At 42.5% G+C, this 20705-nt stretch overlaps 1 protein-coding gene across 1 annotated transcript in view; it reads right to left on the bottom strand.

Annotated features, from left to right (window-relative positions):
• The window catches only part of ACAD9 (acyl-CoA dehydrogenase family member 9), a 74931-nt gene that overhangs the window by 18160 nt on the left and 36066 nt on the right, over positions 1-20705 (bottom strand). Inside the window, exons 4-10 of the mRNA XM_083156431.1 lie at positions 20166-20272; positions 16211-16311; positions 13660-13738; positions 10243-10417; positions 2532-2605; positions 2257-2332; positions 1595-1665 (exon numbers count right to left, since the gene is read on the bottom strand). Coding sequence (XP_083012557.1) covers positions 1595-1665; positions 2257-2332; positions 2532-2605; positions 10243-10417; positions 13660-13738; positions 16211-16311; positions 20166-20272 — 683 coding nt within the window. The remainder of the gene's footprint in view (positions 1-1594; positions 1666-2256; positions 2333-2531; positions 2606-10242; positions 10418-13659; positions 13739-16210; positions 16312-20165; positions 20273-20705) is intronic.

The raw sequence follows: 20705 nt of genomic DNA, 5'->3' as shown, positions 1-20705 counted from the left end.
TGACTTAGTGGATCATACGCCCAGCGCTATGCGCTATCCATGTGTCACAACACCGCTTGTGATACAAATATCATTTTTCACATCATTTTTCCGTGACCGGAAGTGATGTAATGTGCGGGCCACCGTGCAACGCGGAAGTGCCCTGGTGTTCACATTCTTGTTATTGGCTGCACACCATGTATAGAGACACTAGTCCCATTATGCAGTCGGCGGAACTATCCCCACAGGGAACTGTTCCCGGGGACCCATTTGTGCAGCTTGATGTCCGGAGTCCGGCGTCTAGTCAGGTACTTCCGGTTGTCGCATTTGCCGTTTTTTCTCACACACGCCACAGAGATATCGCAGCGGGGTGATAAAGTTGGACACACGCCCATCGCTATGCGCTACACATATGTCACAGCACTGTCTGTTTTATAAACATCATTTCCACACCATTCTTCCGTGACCGGAAGTGATGTCATGTGCGGGCCACCGTGGAACGCGGAAGTGCCCTAGTGTTCAAATTTTGGCGCCCTTTCTCATGCCCTGGCAGGTATAAATAGCACTATGACCAGCAGTGGGTCCTTGCTGTAGGAACCTGCTGTGTGGTCTATGCTGTGCCTTATTATTGGATGCCCATGTTGATCAGCTCCTGATGAAGGTCCCTAGATGGACTGAAACGCTACGTAACGTTGAGTATACCATGATATTATATTTCTGATGATTTATCAAATACACAGCTGATTTTATCTTGCATTTAAAAAAAACCTGGAGAGTGCGTCCTTTTTTTCGTATATATATATATATATATATATATATATATATATATATATATATATATAATATATATATATATATATATATATATATATATATATATATATATATATATATATATATATATATATGTCTGTGTTTGCTTAGATAATGTAGATTGGCATATGGAAATCCAGTCCCAATCATCATACTCTTCTATTAAACCGCACAAGGAAACGTTAAAGTACTACCTTTAGAATGTAAGCTCTCATGTGCAGGGCCCTCTCACCTCATGAACTTTTCTTAGTATAAAAGTCTCTGCCACCCTTAGAATTGCATCAGTGCCCTGTCCATTGATGTAACCGTCTTTATTTACCATGTACTTGTCCTAATTTGGGTTGTACTGTAATTCAATATATTCTTGTTTTGCAATCATCTATTTATTGTCAGGAGCTGCAGAACCATTGTGGCGCCATATAAACAATGATAATAATAATAATAATAATAATAATAATAATAATAATAATAATAATAATAATAATAATAATAATAACAGTGCAAACTGTCACACGCAAGATGGCATGGAGCACATAGTACAGTGTGTGGGCACCTTTAGATTACGTATGATTACCCTGCTGCCCCCCAGTCCTACCCATTCTGATACAATTTGTGCTGCAACTAGGATGCGTACGATTCAGTATCATCAGTAGATGTGTGTGCTCAGCTACAGAAGATGCACAGTCCTAGGAATAACATGGGATGACCGCATACAACTACTGATCTGACCCTTGTGTGTGTGTGCTAATACTATGACATCCATTATCAGGTCAAAGACTGGATCACAAAGTTATCTCCTCACCTGTATTAATTCAAAGTCACTCAGCTTCTTATTAAACTGCTTCCGTGTGCAGGCATATTCCGCTGACATTTCTAGATTAGCCAGAAGGGGAACAAGACAGGTTTATTTGGTTTTCGCTCTTTCATGTATTGCCAGGCGCTGCGGAGCACTTGTGGTGCCATTTAAATAAATGATATTAATAATAATAAAAATTATTATTATTATTGTATACAAGTAACAGTGATACTTCCCACAACTACCCAGGTATACAGAACAGGAAGACACTCTGGGAAATTCAATTGCTTTAGCGGCACCCTGTGTCTCAGAAAGCAATTCAATTATTGCTCAGTTCAGGCATGCATGCCACAGGTGCCAATTATTTCTGCTCCCCCTTGCTGCCGGAACTATCACATAATCGCCCCATGTGAAGTGATAAGCAATTGCAATTTTAGGTGAAATGATTCAGCGAGAAATTAACACCCCCCCCCTCCCAACACACACACACGCGCACACACACACACACACACACACCTCCCTTCAAAAAAGTATAACAGGAATAATGAAATGACTTTTGCTGCACTCTAACCAATGCCCCAATAGAACTACAAGGAAGATATAATCCACATATCTGGGAAAGCATATACACTTCAAAAGAGAACAGTAAGAAACACGTTTACACTTACCAATCAACTTCTTAATCATCCCAGCCGAGGCACTACCCATGCTGAAGCGCCCACTGTTCAGAATATTCATTGCAACCTGAAAATTATAAATCCTTGTAAAGAAAATGTGGTTCTCAGGGTACTGAGAGACAGAGACAGCGGAAATGATTCAAGGGGGCTGCCTGAGGGGACCAGGAGATGGCATCAGGGGGCTGGCTACAGAGTAGGCAGGAAAAATGTGAGAAGAGGACCAATTACAGCAAGTTAAAATTTCGGATCAAAGGCCAGAAACTCACCTTAAAGCCACCTCCAACTTCACCAATAACATTCTCAATGGGAACTTTGGTGTTTTCAAAATGAAGTTCACAGGCTGTAAATAATTCAGGTAAATTAGGCATCACATAACCGCAGTATTTTGCACACATTTACACAGGTTTCAAATTCACATTCCCAGGACAAATAACACGTACAGGCGAATTTCATGTTAAGATGACACATTTACTAGTGGCGCAAACAGCAACTTTTGTTTGTTTCATTTTGCGGACATATTAGATTGACAAATATTAGAAAAATGACCACCTTCATAAAACAAGTATTTGCCAAGTGCAATACTATTGCTGTAGTAAGCTTACTAAACTGAACACCAGAGAACCACGATTAACTCAGCAATCTCTTGTTTAGCCAATATAAGTATGATACAGTAACTATGGGAAGCTCGTCAGGTCTACTAAAGGTCAACGACTCATGGATTACAAAACAAGACCATTCCACCTATAAAACTCCGCTGTGATTCACCTAATCACTGATGTGGGGTATAGATGTGTACGATGGATAGGTATATTAAGACCCAAGAATGAAGTTGCGCATTTAATAGGAAATGTGTCTTTCCAAGACGTATTTCACCACTCCTCTCCCATTTTACTAACATTCCCTGTAATCCTGATATAGTTTTGTATCCAATAGGTCAGGGGTCCTCAAACTATTTTGCTCTGGGACCCCATCAGACAATTAAAATAATGACAGGACCCCAGCAAGTTACTGCAGAAGGTCATCACATCACAGGTGTAGGCAGCAGACAGCACATACATGGCAGCATTGTGGAGGCACAACATGATGGGAGGAGTCTAACATAACAGACAAATCAACAGACTTAAGACTCCTTGAATCACTGAGATTAGAAAAGTCATCAGCCTGATGGTTAGCAACATGGGGTCAGGACCCACAGTTTGAGAACCGTTGCAATGGGTTATCTAAAAAGGGATGGCTCTTTGCAGGTTGTGACTATATAGTATGCCAGCAGCTGAAATTTGAAACCCTATAAGCACAGGGGGACTTTGTGCTGTGCTAAGCAAACTAGGTTAGCACAGATCGCTCAGCACACATCGCGATACACACACATGCGATGCACCAGCAATGCATGCTACCCACTGTGTTATAGGCTGCACACACAGAGCAATTTGTGCTTAATTTCTTAGCATTCTAGACTGAAAATAGCCCAAAATCGCTCCATGTGTATGGGCCTCTAAACTGCATAGTCCCTATTTATTGAGTTGAAATAAATAAGCAAACTCTAAGCCAAAACAAGCACCCATGATTAAGAGGGAAGAAGCGTGTAACCGGATGTTCGCAAAATGTCAGCACTGAGACTGCCCACAAGAAGATCAGCTGGGGAAAAGGCCACTGGCTCCCACTGGTAGACTATAGAGTGAAATAGCATTAGGCAACACACAGCCCATACTTGGAATCCTATATTCAAGAAAACTTCACACTTGCATGTAAATAACTTCTAAACATAACCTTTTTTTGCTTTGTTTTATGTATAGTTATACAGTACTCTATTAATAAAAGGTTTTTAGTCGGGATCTGTTGGATTTAGGGTTCCAGTTACAATGTAACAACACAATTTTTAATGCAAGAACCATCCATTAGATATTTTAGACATTGGCCAATAACCAAAATATTTTAATTAAGACTAAACATTTTGATTTAATATTTGTTTGGTACTTGTTTCCTTGCACAGCGCCCATCGTGGGTCATCGCATACCTTTAGTTAAGGTGTGTGATGGACGCGACCAATGCGATTATAGGGCTATTTTTAGCCTTTTTCCCGACAATTAAAAAATCGCGTCCATAGCATGCCATTATAATGGCATGTGATGCGACCGACGCGATTTAACATTGAATGCATCATATTCAATGTTAAATTCCTATGTAAAATCGGGTCCCTTGTATGCCATTATAATGGCATACAATGCGACCAATGCGATGGACCCGATTTTACATAGGGTACAATGTTAAATGGCCCAATGGACCAGATTTTTGATTGTATACCCACCCTGATGGGTAATTTGTATGTCAAATGCCCCCCCCCCCCATTGTTAACGCGACCCCACGATGAACGTCAACCCGAAGCATGGCGAGCGCAGCGAGCCCGCAAGGGGCGGCGGTACGCATCCTCCGACCTTTTTATACCCCCACTATCCACATCGGCGTGGAGTTGATTTTATATAGTCTGGCGAGCCTGAAGCGTGGCGAGCGCAGTGTGCCCCGCGAGGGGACGCGTAATAACTGTGAAGTAATGCGCGTCCGGTCGCCACGCTTCGGGCTCACTGCCCTCACCACAGTATATAAAATCAACTCCACGCCGACGTGGATAGTGGGGGTAAGAAAAGGTCGGAGGACGCGTAACACCGCCGCTCGCCACGCTTCGGGTTGGCATTCATCGTGGGGTGGCATTAACAATGGGGCGGCATTTTACCCATCAGGGTGGGGATACAAAGAAAATTGGGGTCTGGGGGGGCATTTCACATTGGGCCAATGTAAAATCGGGTCTCAGGGACCATTTTATGTTAAAATCGCGTAGATCGCATCGCATGCGATTTGGTTGCATGCGATAGACGCGATTTTTTTAGGACCCGATGGATACAATTTTTATCGCTGTTGCCGTGCTAGGAAACAAGTACAATTTGTTCATTTAAAAATTAGAGAGTTAATTGACACAACTGTGTTGCAAATTGTATTGCATTTTGTACACAGATCTTGATTTGTGCTTCAGGTAAAGTTTTGAAGGTTTAGGGGGTATTCGATGCTGGATGATATTTCCGATAGCCTATTCAATAGGAACTAGACAAGAGACGTGGATTTGCCAATCCAAATCTTATTAAACTTTCAGAATAGGATGAAATATCGTCTGGGATTGAATAACCCCACATAGACTGAATATGAAGTCAGCATAAGTCCTCATACACTCCCCCCCCCCCACCTTAGACTTGACATCCAATGAGGCATCATAATACTCTGTTGTTGTTTATTAATGAATATGCTTGTTCTCAAATGTATGCTGGTGATATATAAATATTGCCCAGTGCAGTCACTGCTTGCAATGTGTGTACCCTTTAATTACTGCTGCTATAGACAATCTGATCCTATTAGCCTGGCATGCCTAGGAAGGAGGCTCAGAACGTGCCCAATGCAGAAACTCAATAAAAGAAGTTTATGTAGTAATGAGCATTCATGCACAGAACCCACTGGCAGGTATATTGCACAGGTGGATATTTTAATCTTCGGGAAAGCATTTTCAGAAACACAAGAGTCTATCGATGTGCAGATGAGTCTGCTGTTCCAATCAATGTGTATACCTAAAAGGCCATTTCCAAAATCTGCAGACTGTGGAGCTCAGGAAATTCAATAAATCACAAAAGGCAGAGTGACAAATGGATTTAATTAAAGCTCCAAACTTATGGCTGAACAGGTTAAAAGTGTATGAGTTGGGGAATTGCAGAAATCACTCACATTGCCATTGCTGCAATCATACAATTATAGCCCAACAACAAAACAAACCCCTATAGCAAACACATCAGCCCCTATTTCTACAATATGGCCAACTTGAACACCGAGAACTCATTGCACTAAACATAAAGGTTCTCTGGGGTATTACAAAGCGACAACACGATTTCATTTACGGTAGAGGTTTTAAAAGGGAAAGAACAAAGTCTCTGGAGTTGTAGAACACGAAAGCTATAAAAGCCATACAACCACTGACTGCCATCACCCGTAGCATTACATGCACCACCCTCTCTAATGTCTGTGTGAGCTCAGTGTCTCACATTAACCAAGATCAGACAATATCATTAATGGGTAAATTTAGTAAAATGTGAGTTTTTAGAAAGTGAAAGAGGTTGCCCATAGCAACCACTCAGATTCTAGCTATTCTCTTCCAGAACAGGGATGTGGAACCTTCCGATCCCCCAGCTGTTGTTGAAAAACACATCCCAGCATGCCCTGCTACAGTTTTGCTTTTTGGCCATGATAAATCGGTTGCAGGGCATGCTGGGATGTGTACATCAACAACAGCTGGAGGGCCGAAGGTTCGCCATCCCTGTTCTAGAAGGTCCTGACCTAGATAAATGACAAGTAGGATCTGATAAATGACAAGTAGGATCTGATTGGTTGTTATGGGCTACATTGCTCACTTCTACAAACTCACACTTTAGTAAATTTACCCCTAAGTCACACAATGACTATTCACGGGGCTTACTGAATAATAGACAATACAACAAAGTATTAATTTCATTGTTGGCTGCTGTTAGTGTGTTACAGGCAGCGGGGAACCATGGATATCCCGCATGTCACCACTTGTACCCCATACCTATACTACAGCAACATTCTCCTGTTGCAGATAACAGGAAAAGCTTCAGGACCAGATGTATCAAGCTTCAAAAAGTAATAAAATGAAGAGTGATAAACAGCCAGCCAATCCGCTCCTAAGTACCATGTTACAGGCTGGGTTTGAAAAATAACAGGTATGAGCTGATTGGCTGGTTGTTTATCATTCTCCATCTTATCACTTTTAAAGCTTGAGACATCTGGCCCTCAATCTAAGAACCCGAAACACGAAAAATGAATGTCTCAAATCTATCTAACCAGTAGACTTGAGGCAGAGTCTAGTTAGACAGTCAATAGGTCTAGCCGATATGGCCAATATACAAGAGGTCAACAAGGTCAAAAAAAAGTTCAAGAGGAAAAGGCCCACAGGTAAATGGTCAACCGTGTCTAAGGCCGACAGATACAAGAGTTTTTTGAATGGGTTTCATTTACCATCCACTTGAACTATTATTGGTAAGATCAACATAAAATGGAAAGGGGGAAAAAAATCAAAACTTGTGTTGACATGAAAATGGTTGACAAAAAAGTTGACATTTTGACCCTGGCAACCCTTTGCATGTTATTCTTATGAGGTTGACCCACAGTACGGACTATTTCATGTAGATATATTATACCACAGACCGTTTCCTTATACACTTTGACTGTTGTACAGAACAGAAGGCATGCGGGGCAAAGCTGAATGCATGTACACGGGCTGAAGCATATGCAACACGCAGGACAGTTGTACTTGATGAGGATTAGAAGACATTTAAGAAAAAAATCTGTGTGATACTGCAATTACACGTTGCATCCCAGCAATTTAAAGGGGGGGGGGTCTCTCGCATAAACAACAGCCGTGGTATTTACGGTGACACATACATAAAACAGTGCATGAGAAAAGCTCTTCATAGCTGAGCTATAATGTTCTGAATAGACTGCAAAATTCAATGAGCCAAACATTTTAAATGAAGAGTTCAGAGATTTGTGACCATCTTGTGAAGGGGAAGTGATCTGCCATAATGGCCCAGACTGGCAGAAAATATTCAGAAGGAAACCAGTGCTGGCAGTATATACAGTGAGCAGCCATTTAATCACTGATGGGATGTCGTTTTCAAACCATCTGCAGCACAAGGAGACTGGAAGCACAGACAGACGCACACAGTAGCAATGAATAAGCACCAACAGGCACATGCTGATGCTGGGAGGTAATGCTGGAAGTGGCAATGGGGTGGATACATGGACAGACAGACTGATTAGGTAAGCACGATAGTGGCTCATTGCCTTTAGAGAATAACCTGAATATATTGTCCAAGATTGGCATCATTACTATACATTAGGAATACAGCTGCAGATGCAAACAATTAAAGTCCTGATGAATGGTGCTACATACACTGAAACATACTGTTATATAGTGGTCTGCATAATAACCATGGGCTCACCGCCTCTGAACATTTGAGAGAGGTACCAGTTAATATACCAGGTCACTGGTGCCGTTACCATCTACTGGCACTGATGAAATTTGTGGAGACTGAAACATTGAACAGTTTGTCACCTGAATTACTGAAGGACCTGTGACCACAATGTGGGGGTGTGGTACGGGACTCAGACAGTCATTATCCCGACTGCCTGGAGTCAGACAGCATGGCGAGCGCAAAAAAGCCCCTTGCGGACTCGCTACGCGAGCCACCTATTCTATTCTCCCTCTATTGGGGTCCTGGACCCCCACGAGGGAAAATAGCGGGTGGCCGTCGGGGACCCGGCGTTGTGAATTGCGGGTGTGAATCTCAGGAGCCGGCAGTCATGCTCTAACAGGACACATCTGTATATATGAATTTCATGTGAAAGCTACTCATTCCACACAGTTCCCCAAAAAAGTTTTTTTTGGTACTTATGTAGTAACTGGGCTGCCGATTTTGAAATCGGGTCCATCGCATCGCATCGCACCCGACCAAATCGCATGCGATGCGATGCGATGCGATGCGATGGACCCGATTTTTCCATAGGATTCAATGTTAAAATGGACTGAGTCCATTTTAACATGGAATTCAATGGGAAAAAGGGGTCCTTTTCATACCCCTACTATCCAAGTGGGCATGGAGTTGGATATAAACCTGTGGCGAGCGTAGCGAGCCACCGAGCCCGAAGCGTGGCGAGCGCAGCGAGCCCCGCGAGGGGACACAGAATACCGTCCCCTCGCGGGGCTCGCTTCGCTCGCCACGCTTCGGGCTCGGTACGCTCGCCACAGGTTTATATCCAACTCCATGCCCACTTGGATAGTAGGGGTATGAAAAGGACCCCTTTTTCCCATTGAATTCCATGTTAAAATGGACTCAGTCCATTTTAACATTGAATCCTATGGAAAAATCGGGTCATGGCATCGCATCGCATCGTATGCGATGCGATGCGATATCGCATCGCATCGCATCTGATTGTATGCCTTAACTTAAGGCATACAATCAAAAAATCGGCAGCCCAGATACTACATAAGTACCTTTTTTTTTTTATGTTTTAAGTAAAAAAAAAAAAAGGTAATTTTAAGTAACACCCAGAATAGGTAATTTTAGGTCATGTAGAAATTAAGTATGTTATTCTCTGGTACATAAAACATAAAAGGAAATTAAAATTCTGAGTGCAATGGAAAAGGATTAGAATAGGTCAGCAGCTAAGAATCCTGGGCTTAGCGATCAGCGTGACTCCGAGCATACAAGAACTATTTAAAAAAAGACTATTATAACTTTAGAACTTTCGGAGCTTACGTGAACAAGTTCAGCCCAGCAGACTGCATGTCATACATATATTGGTAGAATTACCACATACGTCACATGACTATAAGAATCAATAACAGTGGGTTCAGAGCTATTGTAATTTCAAGTAATGTTTGGCCAGACCATAGAATTAAAGTAATGAAGAATTGTGTTTGTTATTGAATAAAGCCCAACAATGCAATCTAATCTTCTGGGGTTATTTTATAACCCAGCCATGAATTCTTATACTGTTCTTTTTTTGTTTTCATCGATTTTGGATTTGCTCAATGCCAATACATTTCTATCCCTCCTGAGCTGAGATACCCAATAGGACTGCACCGGTCTATGGTATGCAATGACCTCATTACTTCTGGCTCATGCAGTTTTCATTTGACAAGCCTACACCCACCAGTTTATACGTCAGCACCCATAGTCTAGAGAATCATGAAGAAAGCAGGTATAAGAATCTCCCAAATCCTAGGGCTCCTGTATTCAGTACCCCTGTTAAAGCTCAAAATAAACAGAAATATTGCAAGAAGGTCCCCTATAATTTTACCTTTTCATTCTGAGCATTCCTCTCACAAAGACTAAAATAACCCAATAAAAAGATCTTACTTACTGTTTGATCCTCGGATTCCGAGCTTATCCTCTGGTTTTCCATGGGTTACCCCACCAAAATCTCGTTCTACTATGAATGCTGTAATTTTATCCTTTGTGACTCCATCTTTGTCAACAACATCTGTCCTTGCAAATACTGTGAATATATCCGCCAGACCCCCATTTGAGATCCAGATCTGAAAAGATATATTTTGTATGTCGCTATTATAACATTAGGATTTTGTTTTTATTTAAAAAAAGGAAAATATTTATGAAGCAGTGATAAGGGAGGAGAAGTGAGCCAGTGGAGAAGTGGCCCGTGGCAACCAATCAGCTGCTTTGTAGAATTTTATATTATGCAAATGATAGATGTTATTTCGGTGCTGATTGGTGGTCATGGGCCACTACTCCTCTGGCTCACTTATTCCCCCCCCCACCCCTTATCATTGCTTCATACATCTACCCCTTTGTGCTGTAGGGTTCATTTTAATAGCACATACTGTAATATCGCCAAAAACAACCATAAAAGCAGGCAACTCACAGAGCACTAAGAAAACCGGTTAGGAAGCCCATTTGCTCGCACATCCCCGTCAGCAAGGCAACGGGGACCGAAGGCTTCCCTGCCCTTCTCCTTCTCCAGGGAGACGGGCAGGTAACAGGGGCATGCTGGGGCAGAGCAAGCAGGTGGGGGAGGTGGGCGGAGGGCTGCTACAGCTTCCGACAGAACGGGGAATGCGCAAGTGTTTGAAATAGGTATAAATTAAATCAGTATATATATTATTTCTAGAAGTTGATTTTTGGTGACAATCCTTTTTTTCTCCCATTATACTTATGCAAAAATCGATAAATGTGCTACCTTTTAAAGATTCAGTTCTCGTCTGAGGAACTGTTAATTTAGAATTGCACATTGTATTGTTTATTTAAAAATCACAGTTTAAAATGGACTTTTGGCCCAATTGCATGTGAACTTTTCGCCAGGGTCACCTAGTACATTTGAAAAATAAAAAAGTATCTCTTATATATTTGGCTACATCTGTCACTGACTGACTCACATGAGAGAGAACCAGCCCAGTGAGCCCACAGTGCCAGACACCCTCTGCCTCTCCATGTTACACAGCAAAGACACAGCTACTCACCAGACACACCAGGTGAGCGCCCCCCACCTCCATACCTCCCAACATGACCCTCTCCAGGAGGGACAGAATGCTCTGCTTGTGGACTTCCATCTTAATTTATGATTGTCATCACCTGTTTTAAACAGGGTAATTGATAAGAAAGGTGTTTAAGCACAGGTGATGGTAATCCATAAATTAAGAAGAAAGTCCAGAAACAGAGCAATGTATCCCTCCTGGAGAGGGTCATGTTGGTAGGTATGCCCCCCCCCCCCCCCCCCCCAGGGTTACCACCTGCGCCCTTTAATTCCAGACATATATTAATTGCACAGTTTCTGTGGCTGGCTGACTTCAAGACTCCATTTCACCTGGTTTTAAACTACCACAGAACCTGTGTAATTAATATGTGTCCGGAATTAAAGGGATGAGGTGGTAACCCTACCCCCCCCCATTCACGGCAACCCCACGATTAAATGGCACATGTAAAAACACTGACATGGCTATGGTCGACAATGAAAAAGGTTGACATGAGTTTTTGAAGATTTATTTTTCACTTTTTCAATGTTTTCATATCATTCTCATGTGTCGACATGGACACCAATGAAGTGCCACACTTATGTCAACATTTACATGTGTTGACCTTTCTGTGTTGATTTTTTTCTTGTGGCGATTCGCGGCACCCCCCCGGCGACCCCCCTCCCGCGATTCGCAGCACACCCCCCGCAATTCGCGGCGACTCCCGCGATTTGCGGCCCCACCCCGTGAAACCCAGCGACCCCCCCTCCGACGATTTGCGCCAACCCCCCGGGCCCCCCCTCCCGCGGTTCGCGGTACCCCCCCACCCCCCGCGACCCCCCTACCGCGATTCCCCCCCTCTGACCCCCTCTCCTGTCATTGCGGCAACCCCCCGCCCCCGCGACTCACCCTCCCACAATTCACTGCAACCCCCCGCGTCCCCCCCTCCCACGATTCGCGGCACCCACACCCCCCCCGCGACCCCCCCTCCCGCAATTCACGGCATCCACCCACGACCCCTCCTCCCGTGATTCGCGGACACCCCTCACCTCCTCCCTCCCCCCCACCCCCGCTCGCGATTCACGGCAACCCCACGATTAAATGGCACATGTAAAACACTGACATGGCTATGGTCGACAATGAAAAAGGTTGACATGAGTTTTTGAAGATTTATTTTTCACTTTTTCAATGTTTTCATATTCATTCTCATGTGTCGACATGGACACCAATGATTTTTTCTTGTGGCGATTCGCGGCACCCCCCGGCGACCCCCCTCCCGCGATTCGCAGCACCCCCCCCGCAATTCGCGGCGACTCCCATCACTACCCAGCCTCCTGTTTTCCTGTGTCGTGACCTCCGCCAGTGGGGAGCCGCTGACTCAAAAACACCCTACTATACTATTGCACACACACACCTAAACAACATGCACACAAAGCCCCCCCCCCCACACCCACAAATGTCACTGTACCATCCACACTATCAATGTACATCTTACTCTGTAACTGCTTTTTAATTAAACAAAACAATGCACACCCCCTTCCACATCATATGCTCTCTATTTAACACATTTCACCTATAACTCAAGTTGCAATACTGGGCATCTTTCATACAATTCTAACCATCTTTCTCATATACAAATGTTCACAAATTAAGGGGGCGCAGCCCCTTACAACGGTGTGAAGAGCGCAGGTAGGGCGCGATGAATCACCTAGTTACCATATAATTTGGTCACTGAGATAAACGATAATAGTTTGAAAGTATTTTAATTTCTCAGTCAGAATGACAAACAGGAACCATTATGAAGTGACAGGTAAGTGTAGACGTGCACTAGCAGAGGCATGGGCTAGCTGTGGCAATCTACAAGACTGAGAACTACATTATACACATGAAGTGTGCTTTCGTTTTCTAAGCTGTAATAGAACAGGGACTTTTCTAGCCATGAACAAGTTTATTACAGGCGACTAGTGTCCCAACATGATTTACCATGCTGCTGCTTTTGCCAGATAACGCCAAATATCAGAATCTGCTTTTAGATTCAAAATATGTTCTAGAGAAAAAAAAAGTGAAATGTAAAAATCACCCAAAAACTACCGTTGTTGCCAGATATCTTTAGTCTTATAAACTTAAAATAGACAGATATAAGCTATACTGCCAACTGCATGCAGAGATTTCAATTCACCTCTGAGATATGTTCATAGAGAACCTTCAGACACATGCCCTCCTAAAATACTTCATGTTTTATGCTAATGTCACCATGTTTCAGTCCCCTTTTAAAATCGAATAGACCCAAAACAGAGAACCATATTACATACCTTCGAACCATTCAGGAGATAGTGTTTGCCGTCAGCACTCAGGGTTGCTTTAGACTTGATAGATGCAGCATCACTCCCACTGGAAAGAAAGCAAACTCCCAGCATCAGTACAGAGGACATTTGCATACAGCACTCATCATTGCAAAGGTGTATAGAGCTCAGGCAGGTTCTGACAATCTGTGACATACTGTACAAGTATCAGCAAACCATACCACTGGAAAACACAGGTCATCTGCCTCTGTACTAAACGCCCAACAAAACAAATATCTGCCTGAAGACACAATGGGCAAAGCACTTATGCAAAAGGTCAGAAATATCCAAATTAATTCAGTATTTACCATTTGCCAGGAATACAGTGCTCAAGACCACAAAAAAAACACAGATTTAAATATGGCACTGAACACTAAGCAACACAATATTGTATTCATTCTACAATTAAATTCTCATATAGCAATTGATGCCACTTACAAATATACTGTAAAAGAAAAACAGAATTCTGAGGAGCAAGCCAGAATATCCGTAACAAATAGAAAAAGAAAGACTAAAAATGGGGATTTGCAGCCAGATTACTAGCCATACATTACTGCAACTTCTCCAATAAGAGAAGTCGCAGCTGACCCCTTGAACCTCCCAGCAGTTCTTCAGGCAGCAGGATCCCTCACATGCAGTTCTTTTGCATGCAATATATCGCATGCGATCCAAGCAAGTGCTGCCGGGGCTGTCCAATCCAAAATATCCTGTGCAGCACTGGTGAACTAGGGGCTCTGATCCGTATGCACAGGATCGCAGATCGGATCTAAAACACTTGCGATTTGCCACTTCTCACCTGACTTCAGCCCAAAGCGTCAGAATTGGGTGAAATCGGGCAAAAGCGTATGGCCAGCTTAATCTGTATTACTACAAAACAACCAAATGGTAGTCCCTATCTGTTGTATTGAGGATACTTATCTTAGAAGATAAATAAAATAAATTATAAAAATAAAGATTTTATGTTGTCTTCCCCAATGTAGCACCCTACCACACTGCACTCCAACACCTTGCATGTATGGGTACATACAAGACATTGTTTTCAGAAGATCAGTCCCACTTACTGTACATTGGTTATCTGACATTGTTCAATACCTGCTATCTATCTATTTCTCCCAAGTACTGTTACCTGTAAAGCATGGTTATGGGGTCACTGACACAGAACAGGATCAGAGAACAGCCATTAGGAAAAAACATTGAACTGGCTACACATTAATTTGTTCTTCTAGTACAGTCTGGTCTGTATTGAGATACAGGCCACTATGTGATAGACACCAAAGCAGATAGCGACACCCCAGGCAAGAAAGAGGAACTGCATGTGTTTCAAAAGGTGCAGGATGCTAGAATGAATACTATACCAATATACAGGTGAAGCCAGATGAAGCCACACTTATTTGGTGAGCTGGGACAGGGACACACGAGCGTTTCACATGCACACACACCTCATTCGCGCTTTGGTGCACGGAGAGCTGCTCCAATGAGCGTAGCTATCTGTACCGGCCCCCTCTTATGGTGTGTACACATGGTGAGATTAAGGCTAACGGACAATTTTGACTATTTAGCCATGCGATATCAACACCGTGGGGCCACACATCAGGATCACGTTAGGTTTACATGCGGCTGAACATTACATGCGGCTGAACATTGCGTGATTCTGACTTACTTGCTATGAGATTTTACAATATAGTCCAAATCAGCCAAAATGGCACCGTGTGTACACAGCTGTACACCTCACGGTGACCTTGTCTGGATGACCTGTGACTATTGCTTTCTATCTGCACACCCATCACACCACTGTTTTCTACCTACCCCAAAACCCCAACTATCTTTACCCTACATCTTCAAGCTCCTTACAGATATCCTTCATTCCCCATTCATTGTGAATCATATTCTCTAGGTTCTGCTCCTTCTCCCTTTTGGATCCTTAAGATGTCTTTCATGATGCTCCCGTGCCCCACACTGACCCCACCCCCCCAACCCCCGATATTGCTTATACCACCACTCCAAATCTTCTGCTCATTCCATCACACTATTGCACTACCCCTTCATATCTATTCCAGCATCGGACCGATCACAATAGACCAGGCTCTATTCAAGGGTATATGCCAGTTCGGGGTGTACATTACTTTTCATGGAGATCATACCCAAATAGACTGGGCACCAGTCTAGACTATTGGGCACAACAAGGAAAGTGTGTGAAAATCTGGACTTTTGCACATTTTACACGCTGAGGAGGGTGCCAGTAGAAATAATGCACACCCAAGATATTCATACCCAATGGGACCAACAATTGAAATGCTATGCTGGTGCAGGACGCCCAAAAAAACCATTCCCCTCCATAGACTACACAGACCATTGCCACATTTGACCCCTCTGGACTGGAAATATCCACATAACATCAACTTAGGCACTGCACTGCCACCCCGACATTCCCATAGCCTCCTGCTCAGATCACATTTCCCATCAAGTTAGAAAAACATTAGTAAAATATACATTTTAAAAGTAGAACTAAACAATACTATACCTTCCAGGCTCTGTGAGGCAAAAGGCAGCAATGTGTTCACCGGTTGCCAGTTTAGGCAGATATTTGGCTTTTTGCTCATCATTGCCGGCAATCAGTAATCCCTGAACACAACCGCAATAAAAGAGAAGTCATTCTGCAAATCTTCACACTGAATAACCTCCCATCTCTCAGAGCATCATAATAAAATCAAGTGTCCATGTTATTAGGAAATACAATTTAGAGGACTATTGCTTTTCAGAAATAGCTTAACAACCTCACATCATAAACCTAACACATGAAGGATAAACAGAACTCACAAGATACAAAACACAGTGCTGTAATAACGTCATAAACAAGACGCATTTCAGGCAGCTTCTAGATAGAAGGAAAATCATTTATCAAGTGATAGTGCAGCTTTATACACGGGGAAGAGAGACATTATAGGCTGTCTCTTACCAAAGTCCCTGAAGACTGGTATATGTGCGGGATCTCCCAGCCATCCGCCCAATACTACACATATTCAGTTCCAGGGACGATCTTTATGGTCTATGCTTATATAAGAAATGATTTCATTGTACATTACATTTTATTATTTCGGGTTTAAGCGAGTGTTAAAAGCTTTACCACACAGTAAAATAAATTCTGTTGGAAATTCTGTAGGCAGCGATGTAAGGGTAATGTAAAAGCAATACTTTGAATGTAATACTATGTAAAATATAAGAAATAAAAATCGCATAAAGTTCATTATCTTAGAAGAGATGACACTAATCAATTAGCATTGTATTACTAATACATGATGTAATAGTACCCAATCAAATTAAAAGGAAGAATTCAGTTCCTGTATTGGGGCCTACACACGTAGCGATTCCCGGGCATTTTCAAAGAGATATAACTAGATAATTTAGAAAATGCCCCTGATCGCTACGTGTGTAGGGGCCATAGCAATAGTGCTGCATGGCCCCGCCTCTCACTATCGCCCGGCAATTAATATCCAGCATGCTGGATAAATCTAGTTAATCGCTGGGGTCAGGGCCAGTGTTCTCATGGAGCTGTGTGCTGAGCTATCTGCCATCATTGAGAACGCTCACCTCCCCATGTGCAGGTCCCTTCATTTTGCTTATGGTTTTATAACAAGCAGCCAAAAGGTCCATTTCTGCGCTACAGGCTTTCTTAGTGGTTATTATTGGTGGCTCCATAGGCAGGGCTGCAGCACAGTCCAAAATGTAAATAATAGGGGAGCCATACCAATTTCCAGTGATTCTCAGCCGGCAATGTCTGGCAAAGTTTGGGGTGGCTCGCATATTTGATTTTGGGCTGTGCTGCGCTGCCACCGTAGTTTAAAAATAAAAAAGGTAGATGAAAGGTATGAAAACGCATATTATCAACGCTATATAGCATCAGTCCCATAGATTACCGCATAGGTAAGATTGTGCTAACATACAATGTTGAGCAATACTTTCAAATCAAAATGCTACATAATAATATCATAATAACCGTTTTATTGTCATCGCAATAAAAATTGAACAACAACAAAATTACAGTACGAAACATAGAAAGACAACAATTAACGATCTTGGTTAAAATCAATAATTGCTAAAGGAAAGAAACTGTTTCTCATACGTGTAGTTCGTAGCTTAGGAAGCCTTAACCCTTTCATTGATGGTAAAAATGAGAACATATTATAATAAGGATGGTGGGGATCAAGCATAATACTATCTCTTTTGCGCCGGCAGTTCTTAACAAAGATCTCTTCAGTAGAGGGCAGCTCACAGCCTATAATAGCCGCGGCAGAATGATCACCCTGTCCAGTTTAATCAGGTCTTTTTTTGTGCCGTTACCAAACCATACCACAATGCAGTATGAGATAATACTTTCAATAACTCCTCTATAGAACCTGATCAGATTTAATTGAGAAAACCCAGCCACTTTGAGCTTCCTCAAAAAAAAAAAAAAAAAAGACGTCGGTGAACCTTCTTAACCATCAAATCAGTATTGGCAGACCAAGTAAGGTTTTGAGAGATAGTTACTCCCAATAGTTTAAAATCTGTAACCCTCTCTACTACCAAATTATTGATCTGGAGAGGCATCAATTCCATCTTCCTACCTCGCCTAAAATCAATAATAATTTATTTGGTCTTAGTCAGGTTTAATAATAAATTATTTTCAGTACTCCACCTAACTAAAACATCAACTTCCTCTCTATAGGCACTCTCATCTCCGTCATTAATAAGGCCTACCACAGTAGTAACGTCCGCAAACTTTATAATAAGATTAGTATCCGCCTGCGGATAACAGTCATAAGTAAAAAAGGGAAAATAAAAGTGGACTCAAGACGCACCTGTGCTAATTTGAATAGGGGAAGATATATATTCGCCAATTTATTTGTTGAGGTCTATTAAATCAGGAAATCTAAAATCCAGTTGCATAGTGCCGCTGAGAACCCCAGTCTACGAAGTTTATTAATCAGAATGTTTGGGAGAATAGTATTGAACGCCAAGCTATAATCTATGAACAACAACCTGACATAGGCATTGGATTTGTCTAGAAGGAATAACGAAGAATGGATTACCGACAACAAAGCATCCTCTGGATCTTTTTGATTTAAAGGCGAATTGACTATCATCAAACCCTATTGTGAAGCATTTAGTTTTTATAAAAATACCGGATTTAAAAAAAAAAAAAAAATTACCTGATTTAAACAAAAAAAATTTAAATAAAAAAGAGGGAGGTCTCATCTGTGCAACTTGAAGTGGTTTAGCCCTTTAAGTGCCAACATCTCAGCTAAAAATGCCAGCGTCACTCACAATTGTTACATAAAAATTCAAATAAAAAATGTTGCGTTAAAAAAAAGTAACTTGTGTATTATCACGGTGCCCATGCCCACGGATCGCATCGTATGCAAATTGTATGCAAATATCGCATGCGATTTGCATACAATGAGATTTAGCACACCACCACTATCCACATCAGTCCAAAGCGTGATGAGCGCAGTGAGACCCACGGTACACGTCCTCCCGACCTGTTCATACCCCCACTATCCCCGTCGGCGTGGAGTTGATTTTATAAAGAGCCACCGAGCCCGAAACGTGGCGAGCGCAAGTCCCGCGCAAAAGGAGCCCGAAGTTTGGCGAGTGCAGTGAGCCCCGCGAGGGGAATCGGAATACATGTCAAGTAATCCGCATCCGCTCACCACGCTTTGGACTCATTTTTCGCGTCCCCTCGCCACGCTTTGGGCTCGGTAGCTTGCTGCGCTCACCACACTTTATAAAATCAACTCTATTCACCTATCTGCCAATGTGACAATGATTAATGGTGCTGAGCATCGGGAGCCAAGGCACACTGATTGCACAAGTGTGCAGTGCATTACTGGGAGTTGACTAAGTCCCATGACACTTTGCACCAGAGGGCAGAGGCTGAGACGTTTGTGCTGAGCTCTGATTGGTGGAGCTCATTACATGCTTCTCAGGCCCATGGAAAACAGCAGCAGTAGCCTAGTCATGGGAGGGTTTTTAATCAGAGGCAGCACTGGGACTGTTAGGTCTCCTACAGAGTAAGGTGCAGAGGGACAAACAAAGGCTTTTCATGGGATATATATCTATATATCAGCTGCAGTTACCTATTGACCAAGTTTATAGTGATATATTCTCCCATGCAGTTTGCGGCCAGTAATGACAAGTGCCCTGGGCCCACCGAAGGCTTAATCTGGCACTGCATATGATGAATAAAAAGGTTTGCTTGGCAATTTTCACACTTTTTGACAAATTCACTTGGCACTCAAAGGGTTAACCACTATATACTGGGGATAGGACAGATGTTCATTTACATATACTACAGTGAGAGGTGCTATTCCTCACTTTTCTACAGAGATACAGAAAGATACAAAGAGATGTGTATGTGCTTGTATAAAATATATCAGGAAACACAGAGCATATGAATGTTAACATACACAGTAATGAGGTATTACACAAGCTTGTACCTTTAGTCCTATGGCTTGGTGAGCAGCTAAAGTCACAGCAATTGCACCATCCAGGGATGTGATCTCCCCCAGCCGGGCATACATGGTGTTAGATAATCCGAGTCCTCCTGCAGGAAACAGTTCATTTAACCTTGTAATCATAATGTGTTGTGAAACGTACTAAAGAAGATGTGCTGTAAATGTTGACCATTGTCAGAAAGGCCCTTCTATAAACCCTGTTAATTACATCACGTAAGTGTTGAAGCAAAGTCATGTCTGCAAGTGCTGGGCATACCATCAAGGTATATCCAATATCCTGCCGGTGTGGCCCATTGAGCACCCAAAAGGCTCTATTCACTCACACACTTTTCACAAAACAAAAAAATGAATCTTTTACATCCCAAATGACTTTATTGAGATGCATACCCATATAAGCCTCTCACAGTTCTCCCAAAAGTACAAAATCCAAACAGATCCTCAGAATTCCATTCAGGGAAGTGCGGTAGAACAGTGCATGTGTTCATTCATTCAGTAGTGGGATTACGTTCAGTACACTAAGCA

This window comes from Crinia signifera, chromosome 8 (assembly GCF_055691185.1).
Source record: "Crinia signifera chromosome 8, ASM5569118v1, whole genome shotgun sequence".
In the NCBI taxonomy this organism is placed as follows: Eukaryota; Metazoa; Chordata; class Amphibia; order Anura; family Myobatrachidae; genus Crinia; species Crinia signifera.
The sequence above is the reverse complement of the archived record's forward strand: the minus strand, read 5'-3'. Positions and strand labels throughout refer to the sequence as shown.